The following is a 23,826-nucleotide window of genomic DNA, read 5'->3' as shown; positions in this document are numbered from 1 at the left end:
TTTCGAGTCCTCATGACCCTTCGACAGAACTTGAGTTCTGTCGAAGGGTCATGAGGACTCGAAACGTCAACTCTTTTCTTCTCCGCCGATTGTTGGAATAGTCAAGTCTAGAAAGAACAAAGGCATGGATAAGGCAAGGATGAAGTTGGGTGATGTTACAGAGGTGCAAGTAGGTAAAAGTGCAGATTATGTGCTTCAATTCCAGAATCAGATATGACATCAAGCAGTTGGATTTTGTGGGGGTGGGGGGAATGCTGCATTCTGCTCACCATCCCCCCCCCCCCCCCACCCCCACCGGAAATAAAACCAGTTCCAAAACAACCAACTTTAATAAAGGCCACCCAGGTTGCAATAACCTGCTCTCAGCTGCCCATCAATCTGAGGGTCAGACTTCCGCCCCTCAGTGAGAGGAAGTCCTGCCCTTGAGAGCTGCCAGCCAATCTGATTGGCTGGCAGTGCCAACAGCACCAGAAGTCAATGGTGGGCACTGCTGGGTCTGCAAGGAGGCCCATAGAAATCAAAGATGGAGACCCGACCCAGGTTAAGTCCTGGGCCTTTAGGGTGGGAAGGGATGGGGTATCCTAGGGAGGGGGGGGTGGGGTGGGCTGGCTTTGGATGCCAAGCTGGAAGGGACACAGTGGGGTGGGGGGGGGGCGGGGGTAACATCTTATGGGGCTAGGGGTGTGCTCCCGATGTGGACAGGGCACCCCCTGCCCCCGAATGAGGTAGTCATCCCTTTCTTCCCACCCTTTCACCCAAGTTGTTTAAAAAAAAGCATTCCCGCTGTCCCACCTGAACAGCCCAACATATTATGGCAGTGGAGACAGATTGAGAGCCTTAAGTGGGCATAATTGACCAATTAAAGCCCTCACTAGGCCTAAGAGCGGCTGGGCTAGTGGACTCCTTACCTACCCCCTGCATTACGAGAACCAGGTTGGGGGTGGGCGGGAAGGCAATGGGCTAGCCATCGGACATATTTTACCTGCCCTCCCCAACCCCTTCCCCCTGCCAACATGCCCAGTGGGGTGTGGGGGAGGGGGGGGAAGGGGGTGGCCTAAAATTCAGCCCTAGTGGTTTTCAACAGTTTGGTTCAGCCTCTTACAGTTGCCAGGGAGAGGAAGGGAGCTGGTGGCTCGGAAATGGAGCTTGTCACAGAGGCAATGGTTTTGGTCTTCCCAGTACGAATGGGAAGAAATTTTTGTTCATCCAGCACCGAGTGTCAGACGAGCGGCCTGGTAATTTAGAGACTCTGGAGAAATCGAGAGTTCGAGCCGGGAGTGCGTGCAGAAACTGATTCCACGTTTCGGATGCAGTTGCCGACAGGCAGATGCTGTGTGAAGGCTGGAGGGCAGTAAGTTTGATTGCAAGTGATCACAGACCGAAGTTATTATGACAAACTTTTTATTACAAGTAGCACTTGGTTTCAAGGAATCAACTAACCGTATCATAAGGTGCAATTATTGTGAAGCAAAACTCCTGCTAGCTGCACAATCTCCTGTTAAACGATTTGAATGCAGTCACTTTCTCCTGGTAAGTGGTTTGAACTCAGGTGCCTGCTGCCAATAAATGGTATTAATGCTGGTGGCAGCTTCATATTATTAGGGCTCAGTAGAGCTGATGGCAACCCCAAAATGGTCTCCCCTGCCTCAGCGAATCCCAGCCAGTTTACCTCCGGGTCCCAGCCTGCTGCACGTGACCCACATATTGGGCGTCAGTGCCATTGACACCGATCTCAGTGCGACATAATCGCAGCTATCGACTGCGGTCAGTCCGATGCTCTTCAGTGGGATTTGGCTGATCCTCGGCATTTTTTTTTTTGATTGCAATAAGCGTTGATGCAATGAATGGAATTTCCCCTCTAATCAACTGCAAAATACTTTCACATAATCCAAACAGCAGTGACCTCACAAAACAGTGTGACACCAAACTTTCATTGTTAGGAAATGCGCCAAATATTTTTTGACAGCTAAAAAAAAAGGACAAAAGTACTGAAGATGTAAACAAAAACAGCCACTATAGTGAAGAATGAGCTAAAGGCCATAACCTAATCTCTGGTTCACTCACACATGATAGGGTGTTATCTGAACCCGGAGATTGTCTCAGTTTTGTAACCTGTTTCCAGGTATCTGTTATTCTGGATTTTAATGAGGTTCATTGGAAAACAGCTTTGCCTGTACAAGGGATAAGTGGTAGACAGATGGCCAAGCTGTTGGAGTTATCAGCTAATTAAAAATGGCTTTATAAGAAGTGAAACTGGAATAACTCTTCAGTCTGACCTTTATTCAACCTTAATTAGTTATACCGTTGTGCAGTCACTAAAGATTACGCTTAAAAGAGATTTTTATTATTGGTTCGAAGAAATGTGATCTGTACAAATTTTTTTTTAAAGAGGCTAATTAAAATTATCTTGAATGCTTTTGTACTGGAAAGACAAACTTTGCTATTCATTCATGGACATGACATTATTGTTGCTAAATGCCCACAACCTAGAGTAAGAAGTCATTAGCAACTGGTATACTGGTATGTTTTATTTAAAAGAAATAATTATGCTATATGCATTCCTTATTTTTTAGGAATTTTGAAGCTATCATTGTGCAACTAAACAATTTTTTTGTCATCAGACATACAGGTTTAAGCTCATTCGCTCAATAAGCAGGAAAGGTGAATTTTAACATTCCAAGAAGTGATGTACACCAAACATTGCCCTGATTTGTAACTGCATTATTTCATATTGCAATGACTGTAGGAAATGCAGGAGACAGGAAATGTTCCACGTGGAAGTGTTTCATTTCCAGAAGCGAGGTTTATGATTGGAATTAGAATAAAAACATCCATGTGGTACTCTTCAACAGCTTGCAATTTACTGACATGTCCATTTTCTTATTAATATTGCAACTTGCATGGTTTCCTTTTTAGTGAGTTAGATTATTAGTGTTAATGTAGAAACAGGACGGCATCCCATTGACGGCACATTGGGCTGTATCGCATGGTTCTGCAAATCATATAATTATAAAAAATCTACATTGGCTCAGTACAGTTCTCTGCATATTTAGTGTCATCACATGGTCGATTTCATTCCTTGAAATCATATCAAGGATATTTATACTTTCAGACAGTTCTGGTCACCATATTATAAAAAGGTTGTAGAGGCACCAGAGGGGGTGCAATGAAAATTTACGAGCATGATGACAGGAGTGCATGGGTATACATATCAGGAAAGGATTGACAGGCTGGGGGTCTCTTCTCTTGAAAAATGATGGCTGAGAGGTGAGCTAATAGAGGTCGTTAAAATTATGGAAGGTGTTGATTGAGTGAATACAGAGAGAATGTTTCCTCTAATATAAAATAAAAATAGAAAGTGGTGGAGAACCCATTCTGAAGAAGGGTCATATTCAACTTGAAGCAGTAACCCTGTTTCTCTCTCCACAGAGGCTGCCAGACCTGCTGAGTATTTCCAGCACTTTCTGTTTTTATTTCAGATTTCCAGCATCTGCAGTATTTTGCTTTTATTTGGATGTTTCTCTTGTGTGGTAAAGCTATGCAAGAGGCCATCAATATAAGATAGTCATCAAGAAATCCAATAGGGAATTCAGAATAAACTTCTTTACCTGAAGGGTGTCAAGAGTTTGGAACTCGCTGCCTAAGGGAGCAGTTGAAGTGAATAGTATTGATGCCTTTAAGGGGAAGCTAGACAACCAAAAGAGGGAGAAGGGAGTAGAGAGTTACAATGATAGATTTAGATTAGAGAAGCTGAGAGGGGGCTCAAGTGGAGCATAAACACCAGCATGAACTGTTTGGGCCAAATGGCCCATGTGTTGTATATCCTATGTATGTTATCCTGTGTACTAATACATATGCAGAATGTATTTTGGTCAAATTACTATTTGCATTCAAGCTTTATAATAGGTCTCTGGTGTAACCCAATGGCAGTAACTGTGCACAGTTCAAGTGCCATGATATTATCAGCTGCAGAGACCAGACCCAAGATCCAACTTCAGCCCTTTTCTATCAGTATTGCTGAAAAGAGAGGCATGTTGCCAAAGCTTTCCGTCTTGCACTCATCAGAACAAATGTTAGAATGCCAAATTTCAAACGATCAAAACAATTTCTACTGGAAGAGAAAAGGGTGCTGATTGGCTGGAAAGCCGACTATGATTGGTTGAGGCATTGCCATTGAGAAAGCAAAGGGGAAAAGTAGGCTCCTGGGTAATTCAAAAAAAGTGTAAGGCTTGAACATATTTACCTTGTTGCAGAGAACGGGCCCCTGTGTATGAATGTATGTCACTTCTAGAAAGTATAAATGAGCCATGTTACAAAAGGAATATGTTCAAGCCTTGCACCTGTTTTAAATTATCCATGCTTCCTCCATGGCAAAACTTCAGCCAATCATAGTCGACTTGCCAACCAATCAGCATCCTTTTCTCCCTAGTATAAACTGTTGTGATCGTTTGAAATTTGTTAATCTTGTGTTTGTCCTGAGAGTGCACGATGACAAACTTTGGCAACATGGCTGCCTTTTCAGCAATATTCAGCTTCTGTACTTAACAAACGATTGTTTCCCTCAATGAGTTAGATTTTGCTCATTTGACATCAGTCTTCTTTGCAATTTACTCGCATGAATATTTCGTCCTCTTCATATGTCCTTGGCATTTCTTTAATTGTAACAATCACCCTCCCGTCCCTGCCCGCTCCAGTCCCACATCTCAGGGTGGAATTCTCCAGACCCTCCCCCGAGCGGCGGGTTTAATGATGAGCAGGGGGACGGGGGGCGGGGGACGATGAACAGTGTGGTGGCAGCTGAAAAATTGGTTTCCCACCTGCGTAAATTAATGGCGGGAACCTGTGCTCCCGCCCGCCATGACGAGTTGCTATTTCCTTCAGAGGCCAGCACAAAACTGATTTGCATCCTGCTAATGGGATACAGAGGAAAACCCAACCAGAATCACCCCACCCCTGCCCGATCATCCACTCTACCAACAGGAAACCACGTCGGTCCAGAACACTTCTGGACCAACATAGTGGGTACACGTCAGCACTTACCTTACGAAGGCCTGGAGCAGCTCGCGGAGATACGAAGAGAAGATGGAGTCCTCCAGCGACCGGATGCTGGAACACCATGTGCAGTGGGTGGGTGGGTGGGAGCATCAACCACGAGCTTCCAGGAGGTGGTTGTTCTTGGCCCAGCAGCTTCTTCCAGGCGGTGGATCTTCAAACTGCAGATGGAAGGATGCAGGAGGTACTGTTGGGCTGTGATGGTCTGTGCTAGGGGTTGGGATTAGACGCGTAGGAAAGGAATGAAGAGGTGGGGTATGTGTGTTGGCCTACAGGGGTACAGGGGAGGTTGGGGGTGGCAGGGAAAGAGAAATTTTGTGCAGGCCATGGAATGGGTAGGCTGGTATGGAGCAGGAAGGTTGGAAAGGTCGTGCTGGACTGTGGGCAGAGGGGGGTGTCATACACGTATAAAAGGGCTTGGGGGAGATGGTGTTGACATGTGGATAGGCATGGTGGAGAGCTGAGGGAAAAGGGGTTCAGAAGCAGGAGTCTGTAAGGTCAATGAAGGAGTCCTGGGTGGGGGGCACACTGAGGGTTGCAGTGATACGATGAGATGGTGATGGTTAAAGGGGGCAGTAGAGCCGGTATGGTGGGAGGGTGAGGGTATAGCGATGGCGGGTGTAGGGGTGCGGAAGGTTGTTGGAGGGGATGTGGAAGGTGATGGGGGTCAGCATGATGGTGGGGACTGGGAGGGCATGTCAGTTGTAATGGGGCTGGACTCTTCAGGATGCTAAGGGGCTTCTACATTCACCTGCACGGGATGGAAGGTGATGGGAGAGGGTTGAAGGGTGATGGTAGGGAGGTTAAATGTAACACCTAGGGGGCCAATGGTTATTGGGTGGAGGGTGTGAGTCATTGGGGGAGGGGAAAAGGTATTAGACTCAACTTCAAACGTTACTCTCACCATGGCTGCTCGTAACTATCGAGCCTCGTGATGGAGATCTCGAGATGCTGGTTAAGTCATCGGGGATGGGCGGAGACGTAGGTCAGTTCAGCTGGACAACTGAAGGGGAACCCTATCATGTAGCACTGACAATGCAGGGGCCTTGGGAGAGATGAGGGTGTGAAGAGCAAAGGCTCAGCGTGCGCACGAGACTTGCACATGGTTCACAAGGGCCCTGGGAAAGACCTTTGCCTCCCTGGACACACCTGATTCCAGGGGACATGGGGGGTCGCTCAGAAGATGGTGTAGAGGGTTGGGTGTCCCGCAGAAGCTTAAGGACTATTCCAAATACACCACATCTGACATGATTACACTGCAAGTGAACTATATTTACAAAAGGGTGATCTGTGTAACAATCACAGTGCACCCGTGCAACCACTTGTCAAATCAGAACTTCTTGGCTTTTCTTTCCCTACCACTTCTTCCAGGTGCCCCCCGACATCCACAGCAGGGGTGGGGGCAGCCTGCTGACCACTGCTCTGCTGCCTTGGATGACCTTGGAGACTGTCCTCTGGAGACCTGAGGCCTAGAAGGCCCCGGCTTACTTTGGCTGTCCTGCTGCAGGGCAGCTGCTCCCTCTGCGATCACAGAGAACGAGGTCAAAGGGGGTCACAGACAAGGGGGATCAGGAAGAGCTGGACACCCTCAGGCTCCTGAGTGGAGGTCCCAGGAGTGTCAAACTGTCGCTCTTTCTCCCTTGGGTGCTTGAGGGGAAGGGGCGCCTGGAGGGAGGTTGAGGTGCCCCATCCCTCTCTTGTGTAGCCATTGTGAAAGCTCACCCATGGCGAGAGCAATGGAGTGCAGGTCTGAGCACATTGCTGACAGGGTCTGCTGGACCAGGTTCTCCATGGACACCTCCAAGTGTGCACAGATCAGCAGCACTTCATCAGCCAGTCGGCGGACAGTCTCCTCCGCCTTGATTGCCATCCTGTTGAGGACCTGCGACACTTCTGCCTGATGTTCCCCTATCTCTTGCTGCTTCTACAGCATCTCTTGGGAATCCAATTCGAGAGGCTCATCATCGGACTCGAACCTTCCAGCAATCTCTTCCCCAGCAGTCCTCCAAGTGCCAGTGAGCTTGGCTGACCCTGCCTCCTGCAGCGGACATGTGTCCATGCAGTAACCACCAGAATGTGAGACCCTGCCTGAACTAGATATAATACCCACTGGGGTATATGTCTCTGGGCTGGTAGAGGCTGCAGGTGACTGGTGTGCCATCTCTGTGGGTGCAGTTTCTTCCTCTGTAATGTCCTCGGTCCTCTGTGGGCTTGTCTGAGGGCTCGACAGGACTTTGTGTTTTTCAGGCCTTGCCCCCTCCCTGGTGACATCTTCGTGAGAGAGGAGAAAGCGAGTGACTGCATGTGCTGCCTCCAATCTGGAGGAACGTTTGACCCTTAGGTTTCTATGACATGCATGGATCCTGACTAGATGGAGGCCACAAGCCAATCTGTCCATCTCCAAAGTCTTAGTCCCACTCCACCCCTGCCAGCTGGGCTGCCCCTCCTCGAAGCCGGTGAGGTCTTTGAAGTGTGGCCGGCCCCCTCCCATCTTCTCCCCCTCTCCCTTATTATGGCGCAAAGAGAGAAGATGGGGTTGAGAGCGCTTGGGTTTCAGTTTCTTTCTCATGCTTCCAGTCTTACAAATAACCCACTGGATCATGTGCCAACTGCAGGTCGTCCACAAGGGTTCTGGTGCAGCACCCTCCCGAGTGGTGAGCCCATGCAGATAAAAGGATAAGGCTCACGGAGACATGTCATTGGTGGCGCTTACTGGTGCCCTCAACGCCTGAGCCCCTTCCCCACCCCCCAGCCTCCCAGACAGTACCTGAACTCTTTGTGTGGAAGGGTCAGTGACCCTCAGCGGCCTCTCCACCTGCAGACTAGTTGGGCTGCAGTGGGGCTATGAGGCATCAGCTTATCACATTGCCACTGAGGCCCATGTGCCCTGCACCATTCAGTGATGTGAGAGTGAGCAGTTGAGGGTTCACTTACCCTGACAGCCTGGATGAGGTCATTCATCCGTTTGCAGCATTGCAGGGCAGTCCCCTGCTGGAGGCCCTGGGCACTGACGGCCCTGGAGACTTGCTCCCATTGCCAGGTTCGTCCCCCTTCTCGGCCTCCTCCTCCTATCCTGTGGATAAAGGACACCCCTCCTGGCCTCCACTTCAAGCAGGACGCCCAGGGAGGCATCGCTGAATCTGGGCGCAGGAGCTCCAGGCCCTCTTCGGGCCATCTCCTCTCTCAATATTGGGTAGGTTGCAGTCCAGGCGCCTTTTAAATATGGTGCCTGGATATGTCGGCGATGTGCCCTCCATCCAGCTTGGCACACTGCGCAATACGTCGGGAAATCCTCGACTGATCGTTAGTGAGGCTGAGGTTACATGAATTTCCAGCAGCTTCTGCGGCAGGAAACACTCCCCATCCCCACCCCCACTACAGGACTCAGTCCCGGAATGGAAAACTCCCCCCTCAGTGCTCCACTGAATGAAAGGTCACCACACCCAGCGCAGCCTTGAATGAATTGATGAGGTTCTGAGCTAGAGTGGGAGCAGCAATTGCAGTCTTGCAATTGTTTTTAAATTGCATTCCCTTGTTGAAATATTGATTAAGGAATGGGTCCATGAATCTAGAAACAAACAGCTACTTGGATCCAGGAGGAAGAATGGTGGCTAGTGGTAAGACAGTGACCTTGCTATCTTTCAAAGAGAATATTAGTCTAGGGTTTGGAAAGGAAGTAGTTTCAATACCGGGTACCATTTACATTACTTTGTTTTCTCTCATAAACCAGCGTTTCACATCTATTTTAGCTGGTGGAAAAAAAATCATTGTTTTTAATCCATTGATTGTGCAGTCCCAACACTTGTGCTGGTAATGCCCAAAATAGCCATCAGCCAAATGCTCTTGTGAGCGTCTCCATTATTTCAATGCAGATCAGCATCCTTTTCATTCCTAGATGGTCATTCAGAGCTGTCAATCATTCAAACCACTCCATACTAGCTGAATGTTGGCTCTGTGAGATCTTAATGCAAGTGCCCAGGGGAGAGGAAGAGAAGCCTTACACAAATTAATGAAGCATATTATAAGCCACCACATCCCATAATTGCCTTCTTTTAATTAAAAGTTTAAAAAGGGATGTTGCATTTTGAAAGCGATTTAATATGAAAAATGTCTGCATTCAACACACTGCCTGCAAATTATTCAAGATTTTCCATCTGGCAAGTTAGCAAACCAGCCCCCTTATGGAAATGCTATTATATTTCACTCTTTTTATGTATTACAGTCTTATTCATGAGGACACAGTGAGATACCATACCAGAGGTGATAATGCATCAACAACTCACTTTACATCTCTCCTGATCTATATTTGTGCAATGGAAATAAAAAGAGAATGATGTAAAATGGGATGTCAACTTGTTATTGCCCATTTTATACTATTACACAAAGCTAGGATTGTTCACATGTTCTTACGCACCATCTTCAATTTAATTTAGCATACAATGTTCTGCTTTTCTTAAAAAAAGGAGCACTGAATGCAGTTCAATAAGATTTCACACACACACATTTTTGCCCAGCAGAATTGTCAGCATTGATCTTGCGATCCTAGTTCCTTCGATCAGAGCCAAGAATGAGGGGCAGAAGATTGACCTCGACAGTGTACCACCATCCCTGCTGGAGAAAAAATATACAAGAGTATCTTTATTTAAATAGAAGTTAAGTCTCAGTGTTCACTGACCAGGCAATTGTGATTGAGAATTTTTAAATAGAACATCCTTGTTTTGAAATAGAACATCCTTGTTTGTGAATAAAGCAGCTTTAACCTCAAACCACAATGGTGCAGCTGTGGAGTTTATTTAAAATTATTTGGTACAATAGAGCTCTTGCTTTTCCTAAGCATAATTACTGTACCTTCCCTGTCTCCTGGTGGGCTAATGTATTATAGGTAGTGTGTCTGCAATTAACAATGCAAACCAAATACATTTTAATTTATTCAATGGTAGCCTTGAAAATATCGATTGTAGCTGGACCTATTCTGCTAGCAATCTCAAACATTCAAAAGGCTAATAATTTTGCTTTATTACAAAGCTGTCCCAGCTTCAGGTCAGTCTAGACTTGTGTAGTGTCTCAGGAATGAAATCACTGGTGTCAAGTTTCAATAATTAGCGCAGACTCACCTGAGCACAGTTTATGTACACAGTGTCCCTGCAGAGGTTACTGTGCTATGACACATCACAGAGCACAACTGCATGCCAAGCACTGAGGTGGCTGGCCAAAAGTATAGTAAAAGGGCTGGATTTTGCCATCGGCGAGTGGGGGGGGGGTGGGGGGGGCCACTCACCGACACGTAAAATGACGTGCGGTGACATTGGGTGGAACTCCCGATGCTACCCCGCCCCATTTAAATTTTCAGGTAGGCGGGGGCTCAACAAAATCAGCTGTGCACCCGCCGACCTGTCAATGGCCAATCGAGGCCATTGACAGAGTCAATAAAGTAATTAATGGACCTGCCCGTCCAACCTTCATGTTGTGAGCAGGCCAAGAGCCCTGGCGGGAATTAGAAAAAACATGAAACCTCATCCACGGGCGGGATGAGGTTTCATGTAGGTTTTTTAAAAATTAATTAAAGTTTTTTTAAAAAGTTATGGACATGTCCCAACTCATGTGAGGGGACATGTCAAGGAATCTTTTTTTTCTATTTTTAATAATTTGGACATTTGAGCCGATCTCCCTGAGGCAGCACTTAGCCTCAGGGACATGAGTCGCTCTTTCGTGCGCGTGTGCGAAAGAGTGCACTCCCGGGTTTAGGGATTTCGCCCCCCCCCCCCCCCGCCTGCACAGGGAACGCATAGCGTTTCCGTGCGGATGTCACGGAGGGTGGGCTTTAATTGGCCCACCCACGTAAAATGGCGGTGCACCCCCAATCGGGGGTGCCAATCAGAGGCTCGCCTATACTCGCCCGCACTTCAACTTCCCCCTCGACGGGGGGGAATCCTGCCCAAAGAGATAGGTTCGAGTTGGCTCCTTCAGGTGGAGAAGTAACACAAAGAAAGCAAAGGGATTTAGGGAAGGAGTTCCAGGAATAGTTCTTGAGACCGGTGCAGACTTTGCATCAGTGGCAGCGCAGAAGGGAAAGCAAACCACAGGAGGCCACAGCCGGAAGACTGAAGGAAATGGGCTGAAACATCCTCAAGGAGATAATCTCAGTGCAAAGTGAAGTTTAAAATGTTCCCACACTATTCATTGGATAGCCTGTATGAACCTTGTAAACTTCACTTTTTGTCACAATGGAGAGCCAACTGCCCTCTTGGTCTTTTGTTAGCATTAAAAATCACCCAGCATTTGAATAGCATTAGATACACATGCAGATCCCTGGCCAAAGGCTGACATGAAGCCTGCAAAACATCGTAAGCCTGCCTGCTGTGTGTTGCTGCAAACAGGCGCCAGACTCAAATTGGTACCTTTAGTGCAATAGCACCATTAAACAATATTGGACCTTGGGTGGCCAGTCTTAGGTCACCTCTTTAATCTTGGTAGCAAGAGAGTTTTGAATTCAGACTGGTGGTTATTGTACATGGAGTTCACAACGTGGGTGTATTTGGAGATAGGGAGGGGGTCCAAAATTGGAAGGTTTTCTAAAAGTTGCAATAAGAAGTTTAAATGATTTAAATCAACAGAAAATTCGCTGAAATATTGATTAGGATACAATTACAACAGTACAATTCCAGTTACTAATCAGAAAAATTAGACAACTAAAGATACAACAGATAAAACCTTAACATTTTTGTTTCCTAGATTATATCTCAGCAATTTAGCACCTTATACTTGGGGCTTACCAGAGCCAAAACAATTGATTATTAGGTCAAAGACAGACTGACTGCCCTTTCACAAGGAACATAATATGGTAATAATTAATATTCCCAGTGTCCTCTGGAAGCCGTATATCTTATCTCAACAAACAGAGACCTTGGGAGATGAGCCTTTATTTAAAAACCAAAGCACGAACACTGCCTCCATTAAGTAAGGCAAAAAATAGTTGTACAGTAGAGCTCAAGCTACACATTACTACCGCATGGAAATGAGCCAATTGTGGTGTCATCAGGCTTCAATCCAATTTTTCCAATAAGTGAACCAATGACTGTGTGGTTGTGTAATCAAGCAAATGTCGATATTATTAGAACATAGGCACTGTGCATTTTGGAAATTAATCTGCTCAGCCCTGTTGGCACTGCTTTACTGAACAAAGCCACGGTTCTCATTACTGGAAGTTCGTTAGCAAAGTGAAGGTTTACAAGAAAAATAGCTGCTAACTTGGATAGATGCCCAAACATAATATCAAGGTATGTGCTTTTAATTGGTCTGATCAGCATTATGCTAATTCCACCTTCAGCAGCAAACAACTCACACTGTCATCTTAAGCTTGTATGTAATTTAATAAAATTCAAAAACTACAAGCCAGATTCCCTTAAAGAGTTAATGTCACTCAGAAGTATTTAAATCAGGCAGCTGTTCTGTTCACAGTGAGCGTCCAGAACAGAACCAAGGAGAATTTAAGACTGAAAAATGTATCATTTAATCAGGCACACTTCAGTGCACTGCCTAAATTTGAAAATATCAAATATATTCAACTGTATATTTCAGTAATGACTAACACAAATGACAAAATAAAATGATTGAATTTTTTAGATTTTCTAGACACAAAATGCAAGTATTCTAATCTCAACAGTGTTACTTAATTTTACAACATTGGAGTTTGGTGGTAAGGCTTGATCTTATTGGAGTTAACCTGTGCAGAGACCTAATTCGAAGATACACCCGGTAGAGAATTCTGATCCAGTTTAAACTAACAGAAATTATAAATAAAGCAAGATAATTTCACTTTATTTTGGATTTATATTTTGCATAATTACTGCACATCTCATGTAACCCAGATTGGTCCTGAGGAAAGATCGTCGACCTGAAACCTTAACACTATCTCTCTGCACAGATGCTGCCTGACTTAACTTGGTATTTCTAGCATTTTCTGCTTTCACCTCTGAAACTTTCTTTTTTCCTCACACTTGTCCTGCTGCATTATTTCTCATTGCATTGATAATTTTACAAATCATTGTACTGTCTCCTCAACCCTCTTTCTCTTTACCAGGGCTTCAAAAGTGGGAAGCTCCTACCTTCCTTCGTACTCCCTTCCTCCTATAATCTTCAGGCTTTTAAACCCCAAGTTTGGTGTTGCCAAGTCACCATTACTATGTGGAGCTACCTCATTCTCACTTTTGTTATCAACCTTTAAGCTGCCTCCACACCTGTTGTTTCTGTTCTCCAAATGCAAGTTATTTATATTCATTAGTACATGTACAAGTGCTACAGTCTCCAAAGTCAAGGCTGCGTTATGTATTTAAGCACCTTCTAAGATATCACTGGGTATTACTTTAGCTCACTCTGCACAGTATATTAATAGCATAGTAGCAAAGCAACACAAAATTGCATTTTGAAACAGATATGAGGCTTAATTATTGTAATTCAGATCTCCCACCTACTGGTTTACTCAATATCAATTATAAAACTGGCAGTTTAAACTTGTTCCACTCCAAAAGATTTCCACACTTGCAAGCTTTGAGTGCAGCATTTGAAAAGTAACTTGTGAAGTTGTGATGTATTTGATTAGCCATTGTGCAATTTGATAACGGAATTCATGTTACAACTGAGAATAAAGCTACATTCTTCAGTTGCCACATTTTCTTCCTTGCATCTTTTGTTGATCTAATTTCATTTCTTTCCCGCTTATCCTCACTGTTTCTGCATTTCTGTATGTTTATCCCAATCCTTTTCTGTTGTATTCATTTCTATATCTTATGTTCTGGCTGTATTTCTTTCCACGGTCTCTCTCTCCAATGTCCACAATCTTTAAAATGGGAAGATCTAGCTTCACAGTCTTTAATCCAGATCAGCTACCTATTTCTGCTCACCAGGGCAGGCTATCGCAATCTCATGATCTTCTAATAATTTGTAAGAAAATTGTTGAAGTTTCTTATTCATTTTCATTGGCTAAGAGACGATCTAAAGCATGCTGTGTGCTTTGTAGAAATAACGTGCATAAATCACACAGAAAATTGAAGGTAAAGCCCTAACAAGTCAGACTAGTGTTGAGCCATATGTGGTTTGTGTTTAAGGCAATGACTTTTTATGTTGTTTGGGGAAGTGGCACTAAAAATGGAAACTGCATGTTAGATTCTGCACAGATCAATGGTCATTTATTTGAACAAAGCTACGAATTTTCTTCTCTACGTTTTAGAACCTTGTTTGTCCTCCATAGTGAAAGAAAGATTGTTCTTACACTGAACCTTATTACATCTCTCAAAAATATATCAAAGGACATGACAAACAATGAGTTGCTTTGAAGTGCAGTCACTGTTGTTATGTAGTGCCAGCTGTGTTCATTGTTCTTGAAAGTTCCTTTACATGCACATGGTTTCAATGTGCCTGCGCTTTAAAAGTGGTACCCTCACCTATGTACTTAATGAAGCTCGTTCTTAAAATAGTTATTGGTAAAAGGCTCCAACAAACTCCTTAAACCTTTTTTCTATCAGTGTACAGGTTACTTTCACCTTTGATTTGCGATTTTAACAAGCAAGTGGCAGGAGTGTCACTTGTGGAGCTTGAAGCCTGTTTGAGCCCAAACATCCCAAGCGCCAGCGGCTGACGACTCCTGTCAGACCCCAGGCAAATTACTGGGTGGATGAACGAAGAATTAGCAAAACTCTGTTAAGAAATTTATGTTGACGTAGTGACATTTACGGGGATTGGAGAAAGGATGGTTCTGACAGCGGCTTTGAATTTTACCATCTATTACTTATTCTTGCATAGGAAAAATAGCCCAAATGGATTTTCACACTGTAGCTGCATAGATTAATTCTATGGGGAACTCAGACAAATGTCAAATGAAAACTTAAAAAGCAGACATTCCAGATGTTTAGTAATGAGCACATAAGACAAGAAAAAGCAACACAATGACAAAATACAAATTTTATGTTTGCCCTCGCTCCCTTGTGTTTTTCTAATTTATCTGGTAACATTGAAAATATAATCCTTATTTTATTTTAATTTTAATTATGGTAAGGATAAGAATGCTAAGTATAACGTAGTTGCTTCCTGTTTGTGTTATTGGTCAGAATTAAAATGAGCTGTTTAGGTTGCTGTTGCTGCTGATCTATGTATTCAGTTAGTTTGTGTATACTGTAATTGGTTTTGTGATGTATGGTTTTTTTTCCTGGAGCTGATTTATTATGGTTTGAGTAATTTGTGAAGTGCTGTTTAGACAATATTGGCACTTAGCTTTAATGTTGTTGAGGTGTGTGGTACGTGAAAGATTTTTCTTGAGGTGATTTACTATTGTGTAGGACAATGAACCATGAATGAAACAATCCTTTCATAGTCACATACTAAATTGGCTGTTCTAGCTTTTACAAACCACTGAATCCCTAGTCTTCAATGACAGAAGAATCTAGAACCTACTACCTTGCAGTGGTAGATCAAAGGACAACGAAGGAGGATTTTCTTTGGTCACTGGAAACATACTCTCCTTGAAGGCAAAGTTATATGTAGTAAGCAGAGCAAACCTTCTGTCACAGATGGACTTAAAACACTGAAGATTGGTTGTCAGCTGCAACATGATGTTGCACCAGACAGAGGCATCTAATTACTGAAATACTGAAGATACATTTAGATCTCTTTTGGGCTTGAACATTTTTCAAAATGGCTTGAAAGTTATAGGAAGAAATAATATTTCACTCTCAATTCCCCTCACACCAACTGCTGAAATGATTTAATGGGGGAGCTAAAGTTTTTTTTTTAAACTTTTGAGTGTCAAAAATAAAGGGACATGGTTACACTGCACCAATCATGTCCTATATTCAGATCGATCAAGTTTTGATATTCTACTGGCAGTTAGTTGGACACTGAACCAGATATCGATTCATCTTATTAAAATTCTCTGGTTCCCATTTGAACCTCTAAACAAATTATTATTATATTGATGGTGACAAGGGGTAGCGTACTGCAACCGAGACTAAACATAGCCAGTCAATCAACTACGAAAATACAACACGGACCAGAAATATTCAGAGGAAGTTAATCAGTGACAAAGGGATATTGAAAAGCATGATTCTGAGTACCAACATGATGCAGTGGGTAAATTTGTAGTTTAGTATTGAAACATTTAGATCAGCAAGATCATGGGATCAAATTGTGTAATGTTGAACAGTTGGCTTGAGAAACTCAGGCGTGGGGAGGGAAGTGGAGGGAATTAAACAAGGGCTGGGATTTTCTGTGCTCGCTGGCGTTGGGCATGTTCAGTGCGTGTGCAGACAATATGGCACGATCAGTTTCACAGCCGCTTGAAACCAGTTTGCGATTGTCCGCTCAGCCTGCCAATGGTGGGCTGTGTTTCCCACCATCAGACATCGGAAACCTCACTTGTAATACATCAGTGTGTCATTATAAGGCCAGCCCACCTGACTCATTCCCACCCTGGGCTGAATCGTCCACCCACATTTCCTGCCACGCCAGTGGAAAAACACGCCAACATATTTCACAGCAACACATAAGCAACATGCACCTGGCAAGCTGCATTTCACCTGGGATTTCAAGATTTGTTTGCCAACCTTGCTTTGACCAGCACTCGCAGTCATCAGCACCAGGCTTCACAGACAGCACCACATCACCTTTATGGGGGCTCACGGGCAGGTCTCTACCTCCCAGATCAGCCATGTGTGGGGGGGCTTTTCAGTGGCTGCAGAGCAGGTCTTGTTTGGGGAAGGGGGATGAATGGCCTCAGACAAGGGAAGAGGCTGCAGTGTGAGGGCTGTACCGGGGAAGAGGGGTATCCCAGGGTGTGTGTGGGGGGCACATGTTAGTCTGTGCAAGTGGCCTCAAGATGGTGAGGGCTGAGGAGGCAGTCTCCAGAGAAGATGAGGGCAGAGGGAGATGTGAGGGTGTGTGTGAGAGAGCGAGTGGTGATGTCCCTTGGGCTGGCAGTGAGTGAGATGCCAGTGAATGTGTGATGGGCTTGTGGGTGTGTGAGTTTAGAGTAATGAGATGGTTGCTATACCTTGGCAGCACGGATGAGATCATTCATCCTCTATCTGCATTGGATGGCCAACCTCTTCTGATCCCACTGCCATTGCCTACCAAGCAGGATTGGTAATGTAGCTGCCTCTCCTGCGGCCAGAGCGAGGGTAGAGGACATCACAGTGAGTCTCCACGCCATCCAAAAGGTGCTCGAGGGCTGCAGTCTCCTTGTCTTTCTTTGCTACAGTCCTGGGCTGGAAGCAGTGAGCACGGCCCTACTTTAACTGTGGCGCCCGGCGTGGTGAAGCGGTGTGATGAAGCGGTGAGATGATGGCGTGGTGGGTGAATGAGAGCCCGCCCGCCATGGAAATGGTGTGTTTCCCGGGAATGCATAAGTAATGCAGCAGGTTTGGGACGATATGGTGTGAAAACCCGCCATCACTGCCGGCAAGTAAAACGTCATTTTACCCATCCTCCACCGCACTTAGTGCAAACCTGGGATGATTCCGCCTGACCTGCTATTCAGTGGCCATACATGGGTGCCAGGTGAGGACAGTTTCAGCTCTGACACCCACAGGTGAATAAAGTACCAGCACGCACCATCTAAACCCCAATATGAAGAATAATTGCTTAAGCAAGATATGTGACAGATGCCAGAACCTTTGGAGCCACAACCCAGCTTCAGCCGGCGCTCTGAGGAGAACATTTCACCATTTCAAAAAATGATGTATCCAAATAAACATTCAGAAGGGTATATACCAGATCTGTAGACGGCTGTTGTGACAAAGTTGCAAAGCACCTGGAAAGAGTTGCAAGATTGAAAAATCAGCTCAGTAGATGCTGAAAAATACCAAGCTTTTAAATATAACAAAAAACCCTGCATAAAAACATTTCTCACAGCTAAATCAATCCAACAATGACACCAACACCTTGTCAAGGTTGGCTATTGAACCTATCGAGTAATGAATGAATGTTTTCTGCCTTTTGAAAGTCATACATAAATATTATTGCAATGATTATATAAACCTTCTGAACTATCCATGCCAATATGATGTGAGCTTTTAGCAATCCTGCACAATTAATATTTTGTGCCCATTCAGGATTATCAGGCTCAAAGTAAACACGTTGCATTGTGGCTTTTTCTGTCTCCGACACTATAACAATCTTATCATGGGTACTTCAGAATGCAGGATCCAAAGAAACAATCAGTTATGTCAGCACCGATAGGTACAGCATGACCCTTGGTAGATCAGCGCACAAAGATATTATCACAGGGGCACAATCCAAAAAATCATCATTGACTTGCCAATACAAGCAAAGAGGGTCTATTATAGAAGATCGAGGGGAGGGGTTGGGTGGGTGACCTTTCAGCACCCTTGGATGGTTAGATTTCCCCGATCACGTAAACATAATTTGTTTGTCCCATAGAGCATAATGTCCACAGCATTTGGAACACTCATGAGAATATGCAAGCTGACATTGCCACCACCTTAATAAGGGTTAAATGCCACATCTGCTCTTTGCTTGGCGCCATTAAGTCAGAGTCACAATTGCTAGCACTTAATGATACAGCTCAAGTGCTCACCGTATTAGAGAGGTCTGAAATTTAGAAGTGTTTCATTTTTGGGATGCAATTTCATGAAGCCTTATCAATGAATGGGGAATACAGCTGTTTGCATTTCAACTGCAAGCAAGAAAATTGAGCTTTGATCCCTAACAGAGCATGCTGAAATAACTCTAAAGACTATTTTCTTTTATGCCACAAGTGTACTACTTACTGAGTTCTTGACTGTATCATACAGAAATGTTTGTGGACTTCATTTCCCTGTTTCTTCAGATGGCATTTTAGTTAAATCTGAATGCCTCAAACTAAAGCAGAGTAGAATAATTTAGTTTATCTCTTTCTGACAGCAGGGCTAGATGTTTATCAGCCGGATGACATTTATAACCAAGTTTACCAACCATGTCTGGAAACTATCTTTGGGACAGGACATGGGTTCAATGCTGCATTGTTACAGGAGTGGCTCCATGCTGAGAGTCTGCAGTTAGTTTCTTCACCTTTCTTTCTGGTCCACATTAGAGAAGTTGGAAAGGTTAGTATCCATTAATCCCGCTTTATTTATATTCTTCAGTTATTCCTGGGACCAATGCCAAAGGAATATCATGACTTTTCAGCCAGCCATGTTGTTACATTTTTTAATCTTCGATTGACCTAGGTTGTACGAACTGTGTAATAATAAATGAGATTTAGGTGTGCTTTTACCAAGAGATTGTGCAAACCAGGAATCACTTTGGCACGAGGTGTAAACAAAGGCTAATGCTGTTGCTATTTCTGTCTCTGTTTAGTTTGTTATTTTATTCCTGTTAATTCTGTCCCATGTTTCTTAGTTTATGAGCTCTAAGTTGTCATTTTCTAATAGCCAATGAATATTTGATTCCAATTAACCAGACTTCATTTCGAGAATACAGCAAAGCTATTATTTCCCGAATTTGGAAATGTTATTGAGAAAGGAAATGTGAATAAGTAGAGGTCTAATTTCTGTGGGAAGTATTATTGGAGCATCTGTTTATGTTTAGTACTGCTCTGAGGATTCTTACCACTCCAGAAAAAGGATTAATGGACATTAGTGCAAAGTGCAACAAAAAGCTAATTAAGGCTGTGATAAGGTAATTATTGCTGTGTAGCATTCTGCAGCTGTCTAGTTAACCCAAATGGTGAATCTTTTACTCCTGGTCAGACCTTCCATTAATGAGCTTAATGAACAAGAAACTTTCAAAGGAATACCACAGCAGTAACAAAAGTGAATAATATGCAGGAAGGTTTGCCACAGTTGTTGTAATGGGCCTTGGTGAATATGTTACAGTGAAGAAGGAGGAAGGTGAGATGGTCACTCAGGTGCAGAGAAGCCATAAAGGTTCCTGATCCATAGTGGATGAACCCAGGAAACAGTTGTACTAAAATAGTGTTCATCATTTAGCAATGGTAGCCTCAGCCTCACTGTAGAGACTTAGGTGTGTCACATACTCCATGATTGCAGTCAGCCAACGGCCATGCAGAGACAATGTCTGTGATGATCATCAATGTTATCTTTAATCCTGCAAGAGCCTACCAACACCCACAGAGGGCATCTCTTTAGTCAAGGACTTTGTTTACCCCTAAACAATTGACAGTGTTCTGAACAAAGAAACAAATAGATCTTTCTATTAAGAGCTTCCACATCACTGAGGAGAGTTCAGGCCAATCCACATCCAACAACCTGCTCTGAAAACTCGGCTCACATTTTGACAGCTGTGACAAATTGCACCACAGCAGTTGAGACAACCCACAAAATTCTAACACATTCAAAATAAAACAACCGACAACATTCTTAAAAAATGTCAATTCACCCTATCTCCCAATGTCAATGGATCATTTTTAAAATTCCAGGATCCAAATCCGCACCTTCACCAAAAACTAATCAACTCTTCCTTGGACCATACCCTATCTGTGTATCAGGTTTCATTGAAATCTACCCATTAGTTTTCAAGATATATTGTTTACAAACAGACTAATGCACATGGGTGAAAACATTACAGACTGCAAAATGTGGTAAAAAAATCAATTGTGTAATGATAAAGGCATAGCTGCCTAATGTGTTTTTTTATTTGTTTTCGTTATGTATCACTATATTCTCTATGCTGGTTGTGAGTGATCTCCATTACTAAGTGTTCTCCAATACAAGGAGTTGCATTGTTGGGTGGTTATGTAGCCAGCTGTAGAATTGAAAAAGTATAGAAGGCCATCTATTTTTATCTGTGACTAGCGAAGATGTACCCACATCAGCGCCAGGCTAAGCATTGTTGCAGTAATAGTGGGCTCGGTATTTTCAGAAATAACAACTGTAACTTGTTCAGGGTTAAAACTTGTTGCAGAATTAACATGAACATGAGTTTCAAAAGGCTAACCTTGTCTAATACAATATGTGCCATTGTCAATTGTATTCTCCACCAATCTGTCTAAGCCTCGAGCAGCAGACATTTGTAACTTCTTGGAGACTCTTCCTTGTGGCTGTGTTTAACCAATGCTCCTTAGCAGGTTAAGGCTCGTCGTGTTTACCTCTTGAAATTTGGACTCCAGAGTCTTCATTCCAATAGTGACAACATTCAATCTGATGTTCCCATTGTGCCTAACATGCTTCACTGAGGTCTCCACTGCAAATAAAACTGATGCCGCAACATGTTCCATTGCAGAATGTAGTTCAGATAAGTTATTCCCAAGACACAGCTTGTGGGAGGCATCATCATATATCTAGATCTGGAACCTGCCCATGCAATACAAACCATCTACCCTAAAGCTGGGCAATGATTCTTCAGTACAGTACCAGTCCTGTACTAGCCTAGGTTAGAAAATAAGCCTATCATTATTTATATCCCTTTACAACTCTCAATCACAACCATTGTTGCTCCTTCATTGCCAATGCTTAGTCATTTTACCTGTGATTATTCTTTATCAATAACTATTACTCTCTTGATGTGTGCCTGCTTCTAATGACAGTTGTGACAAACATAGGAATTTCTGTCTTCTATTTCTAACATTTCAAGTGTCAGGAGTCTAAGATGGAGGCTGCTTTCTTTGCTAAATACAAAATGCCTGGAGAAATGGGAAATTCTTTTTGATAAGAGTAATAAAGAGCACTTGTGGTACTTGAGTATTTCAAAGTGTTATGTGGCTTTGACATTCAAATACGTAATTTCCAGATGTGTGAAAGTAATTGGGGGAAATTCAAAGGAGAAAAATTATTGCCCACCATTATCCCAATGTCTATAAAGATGTGAAAACTGTTACCATGCTTTTTGTGTGACTGGCTCAAAAGAATTGGCTTGACATCAAAAGGAGGATGTATATCCATTTCCTAGCTGCAGTCATTAGTTTGCACAAGTTTTCCTGGGTGCTTAAAGCTCACATAATCTGCAAATAAAGGTAAATAGTAATTTGGTGGTACAGAACTTAAGTGTTGCTGAAAAAAGAGGCCTTGTTTTTATCAAAGCTTTTCGTCTTGCACTCAGGGCAATTTGCAAAAAAAAACCAAAGTTGGGGAAACAACATATTCATACTTTATAAGAGAGTACTGACTGGTTGGCAGGCAAACTCTGGTAGAGGTATTGCTGTGGAGAGTGCACCAGTTGATGGTGACTGACAGTTAACTGCCAAGCATTGTTTGAAATTTAAACCAGGCAGCTTGACTCTGGTCAAGACATTGCCCTGGGAAATGAACCAGCGAATGGCTGTCACTTACTTTGTTTAGCTGAAACAGGCACAATGTGTGTCCTTGTTCTTTCTGTCTGCAAAAAACAAGGTCCTGTATATTAATATATGTAGCTTCCTTGGTTGCTAAATTTGCTGATGACACAAAGATAGGTAGGAAAGTAAATTGCGAAGAGTATGTATGGAGACTACAGAGTGACATAGAAAGACTAAATGAGCGGGCAAAGATCTGGCAAATGAAATATGATGTGGGAAAATGTGAAATTATTCATTTTGGTAGGAAGAATAAAAATGAAGCTTATTATCTAAATGGTGAGAGATTGCAGAGCTCTGAGATTCAGAGGGATCTGGGTGTCTTAGTGCATGAATCACAAAAGGTTAGTATGCAGGTAATTAGGAAAGCTGATAGAATTTATTGTGAGGGGAATTGATTACAAAAGTAGGGAGGTTATGCTTCAGTTGTACCTGGCATTGGTGAGACCACATCTGGAGTATTGTGTACAGCATTGGCATCCTTATTTAAAGAAAGATGTAAACAGAAGCAGTTCGGAGAAGGTTTACTCAATTAATACCAGGAATGGGCAGGTTGTCTTATGAGGAAAGGCTGGACAGGATAGGCTTGTATCCACTGGAATTTAGAAGAGTAAGAGGTGACTTAATTGAAACCTTTAAGATCCTGAGGAATCTTGACAGGGTGGATGTGGAGAGGATGGTTCCTCTTGTGGGAGAATCTAGAACTGTGGGTCACTGTTGAAAAATAAGGGGTCACTCATTTAATACAGAGATGAGGAGAAATTCTTTCCCTCAGAGGGTAGTGAGTCTTTGGAACTCTCTTCCTCAAAAGATGGTGGAAGCAGAGTCTTTGAATATTTTAAGACAGAGATAGATAGATTCTTGATTAACATGAAGGTGACAGGCTATCAGGGGTAGGCAGGAATGTGGGGTTGAGGTTACAGTCAGATCAGCCATGATTGTATTGAATGACGGAGCAGGCTCGAGGGGCTGAGTGGCCTACTCCTGCTCCTAATTCGTATGTTTGTATCTTCACCACACTGCAAGCCTGACTGACAATGTCGAATTGGGTGTCAGCATAATTCTTAGCGCACAGGATTATTTAGCAAATGTTGTCCAATCGCAGAATCACATCTAATGTTGGACACTGTGTTTTGAGTGTTGCAAGCACGGGCTGGTTGGGTATGATCCATACCTTGCCCATTGCGAGCAGTGGAAGGGACATGCTGTTCGGTACATTGTTTCCCCTGACTTTGGTATTTTCTTGCAAATTGTCCTGAAGAGTACAAGATGAAAAGCTTCAACCAAAAAAGTCCTTTTTTTCAGCAATAAATAAAAATAAATATAATTTGACACTATATACTAAGGAAAAACAAAGTTCAGCCCATTTATCCAAAGAGTGTTTACTGAGAAACGAAATAGCAGTTTCCCATTTTAACCTTTGTGAACTGATTCCAGTTCTCATGTACACATATTATGCCTGTCTTACTGCTTCGCTCTGCATCATATTTTCTAAA

At 43.4% G+C, this 23,826-nt stretch overlaps 1 protein-coding gene and 1 long non-coding RNA gene across 9 annotated transcripts in view; one reads left to right on the top strand and one right to left on the bottom strand.

The window, feature by feature from the left end:
* Positions 1 to 23,826, top strand: part of sema6dl (sema domain, transmembrane domain (TM), and cytoplasmic domain, (semaphorin) 6D, like) — a 297,233-nt gene that overhangs the window by 141,939 nt on the left and 131,468 nt on the right. The window contains exon 1 of one of the 8 annotated variants that reach the window (XM_041174876.1): positions 12,230 to 12,329. The exons of 5 other annotated variants lie outside the window; for them this stretch is intronic. In XM_041174876.1, the coding sequence (XP_041030810.1) occupies positions 12,309 to 12,329 (21 nt within the window). In that variant the 5' untranslated portion in view covers positions 12,230 to 12,308. Of the gene's footprint in view, positions 1 to 12,229; positions 12,330 to 23,826 lie in introns of those variants that run through there. 2 more of the 8 variants (XM_041174867.1, XM_041174866.1) reach the window with 2 other exon arrangements.
* LOC121269843 lies at positions 9,573 to 18,889 on the bottom strand. The gene is made up of 3 exons (XR_005941434.1): positions 18,831 to 18,889; positions 17,812 to 17,851; positions 9,573 to 9,663 (listed from the first exon to the last, which is right to left on the bottom strand). It is a non-coding gene; the product is annotated as an uncharacterized LOC121269843 (long non-coding RNA).

The sequence above is a fragment of the Carcharodon carcharias genome, chromosome 26 (assembly GCF_017639515.1).
Source record: "Carcharodon carcharias isolate sCarCar2 chromosome 26, sCarCar2.pri, whole genome shotgun sequence".
In the NCBI taxonomy this organism is placed as follows: Eukaryota; Metazoa; Chordata; class Chondrichthyes; order Lamniformes; family Lamnidae; genus Carcharodon; species Carcharodon carcharias.
Note: the sequence above shows the minus strand (reverse complement) of the source record. Positions and strands in the feature narration are given on the sequence as shown.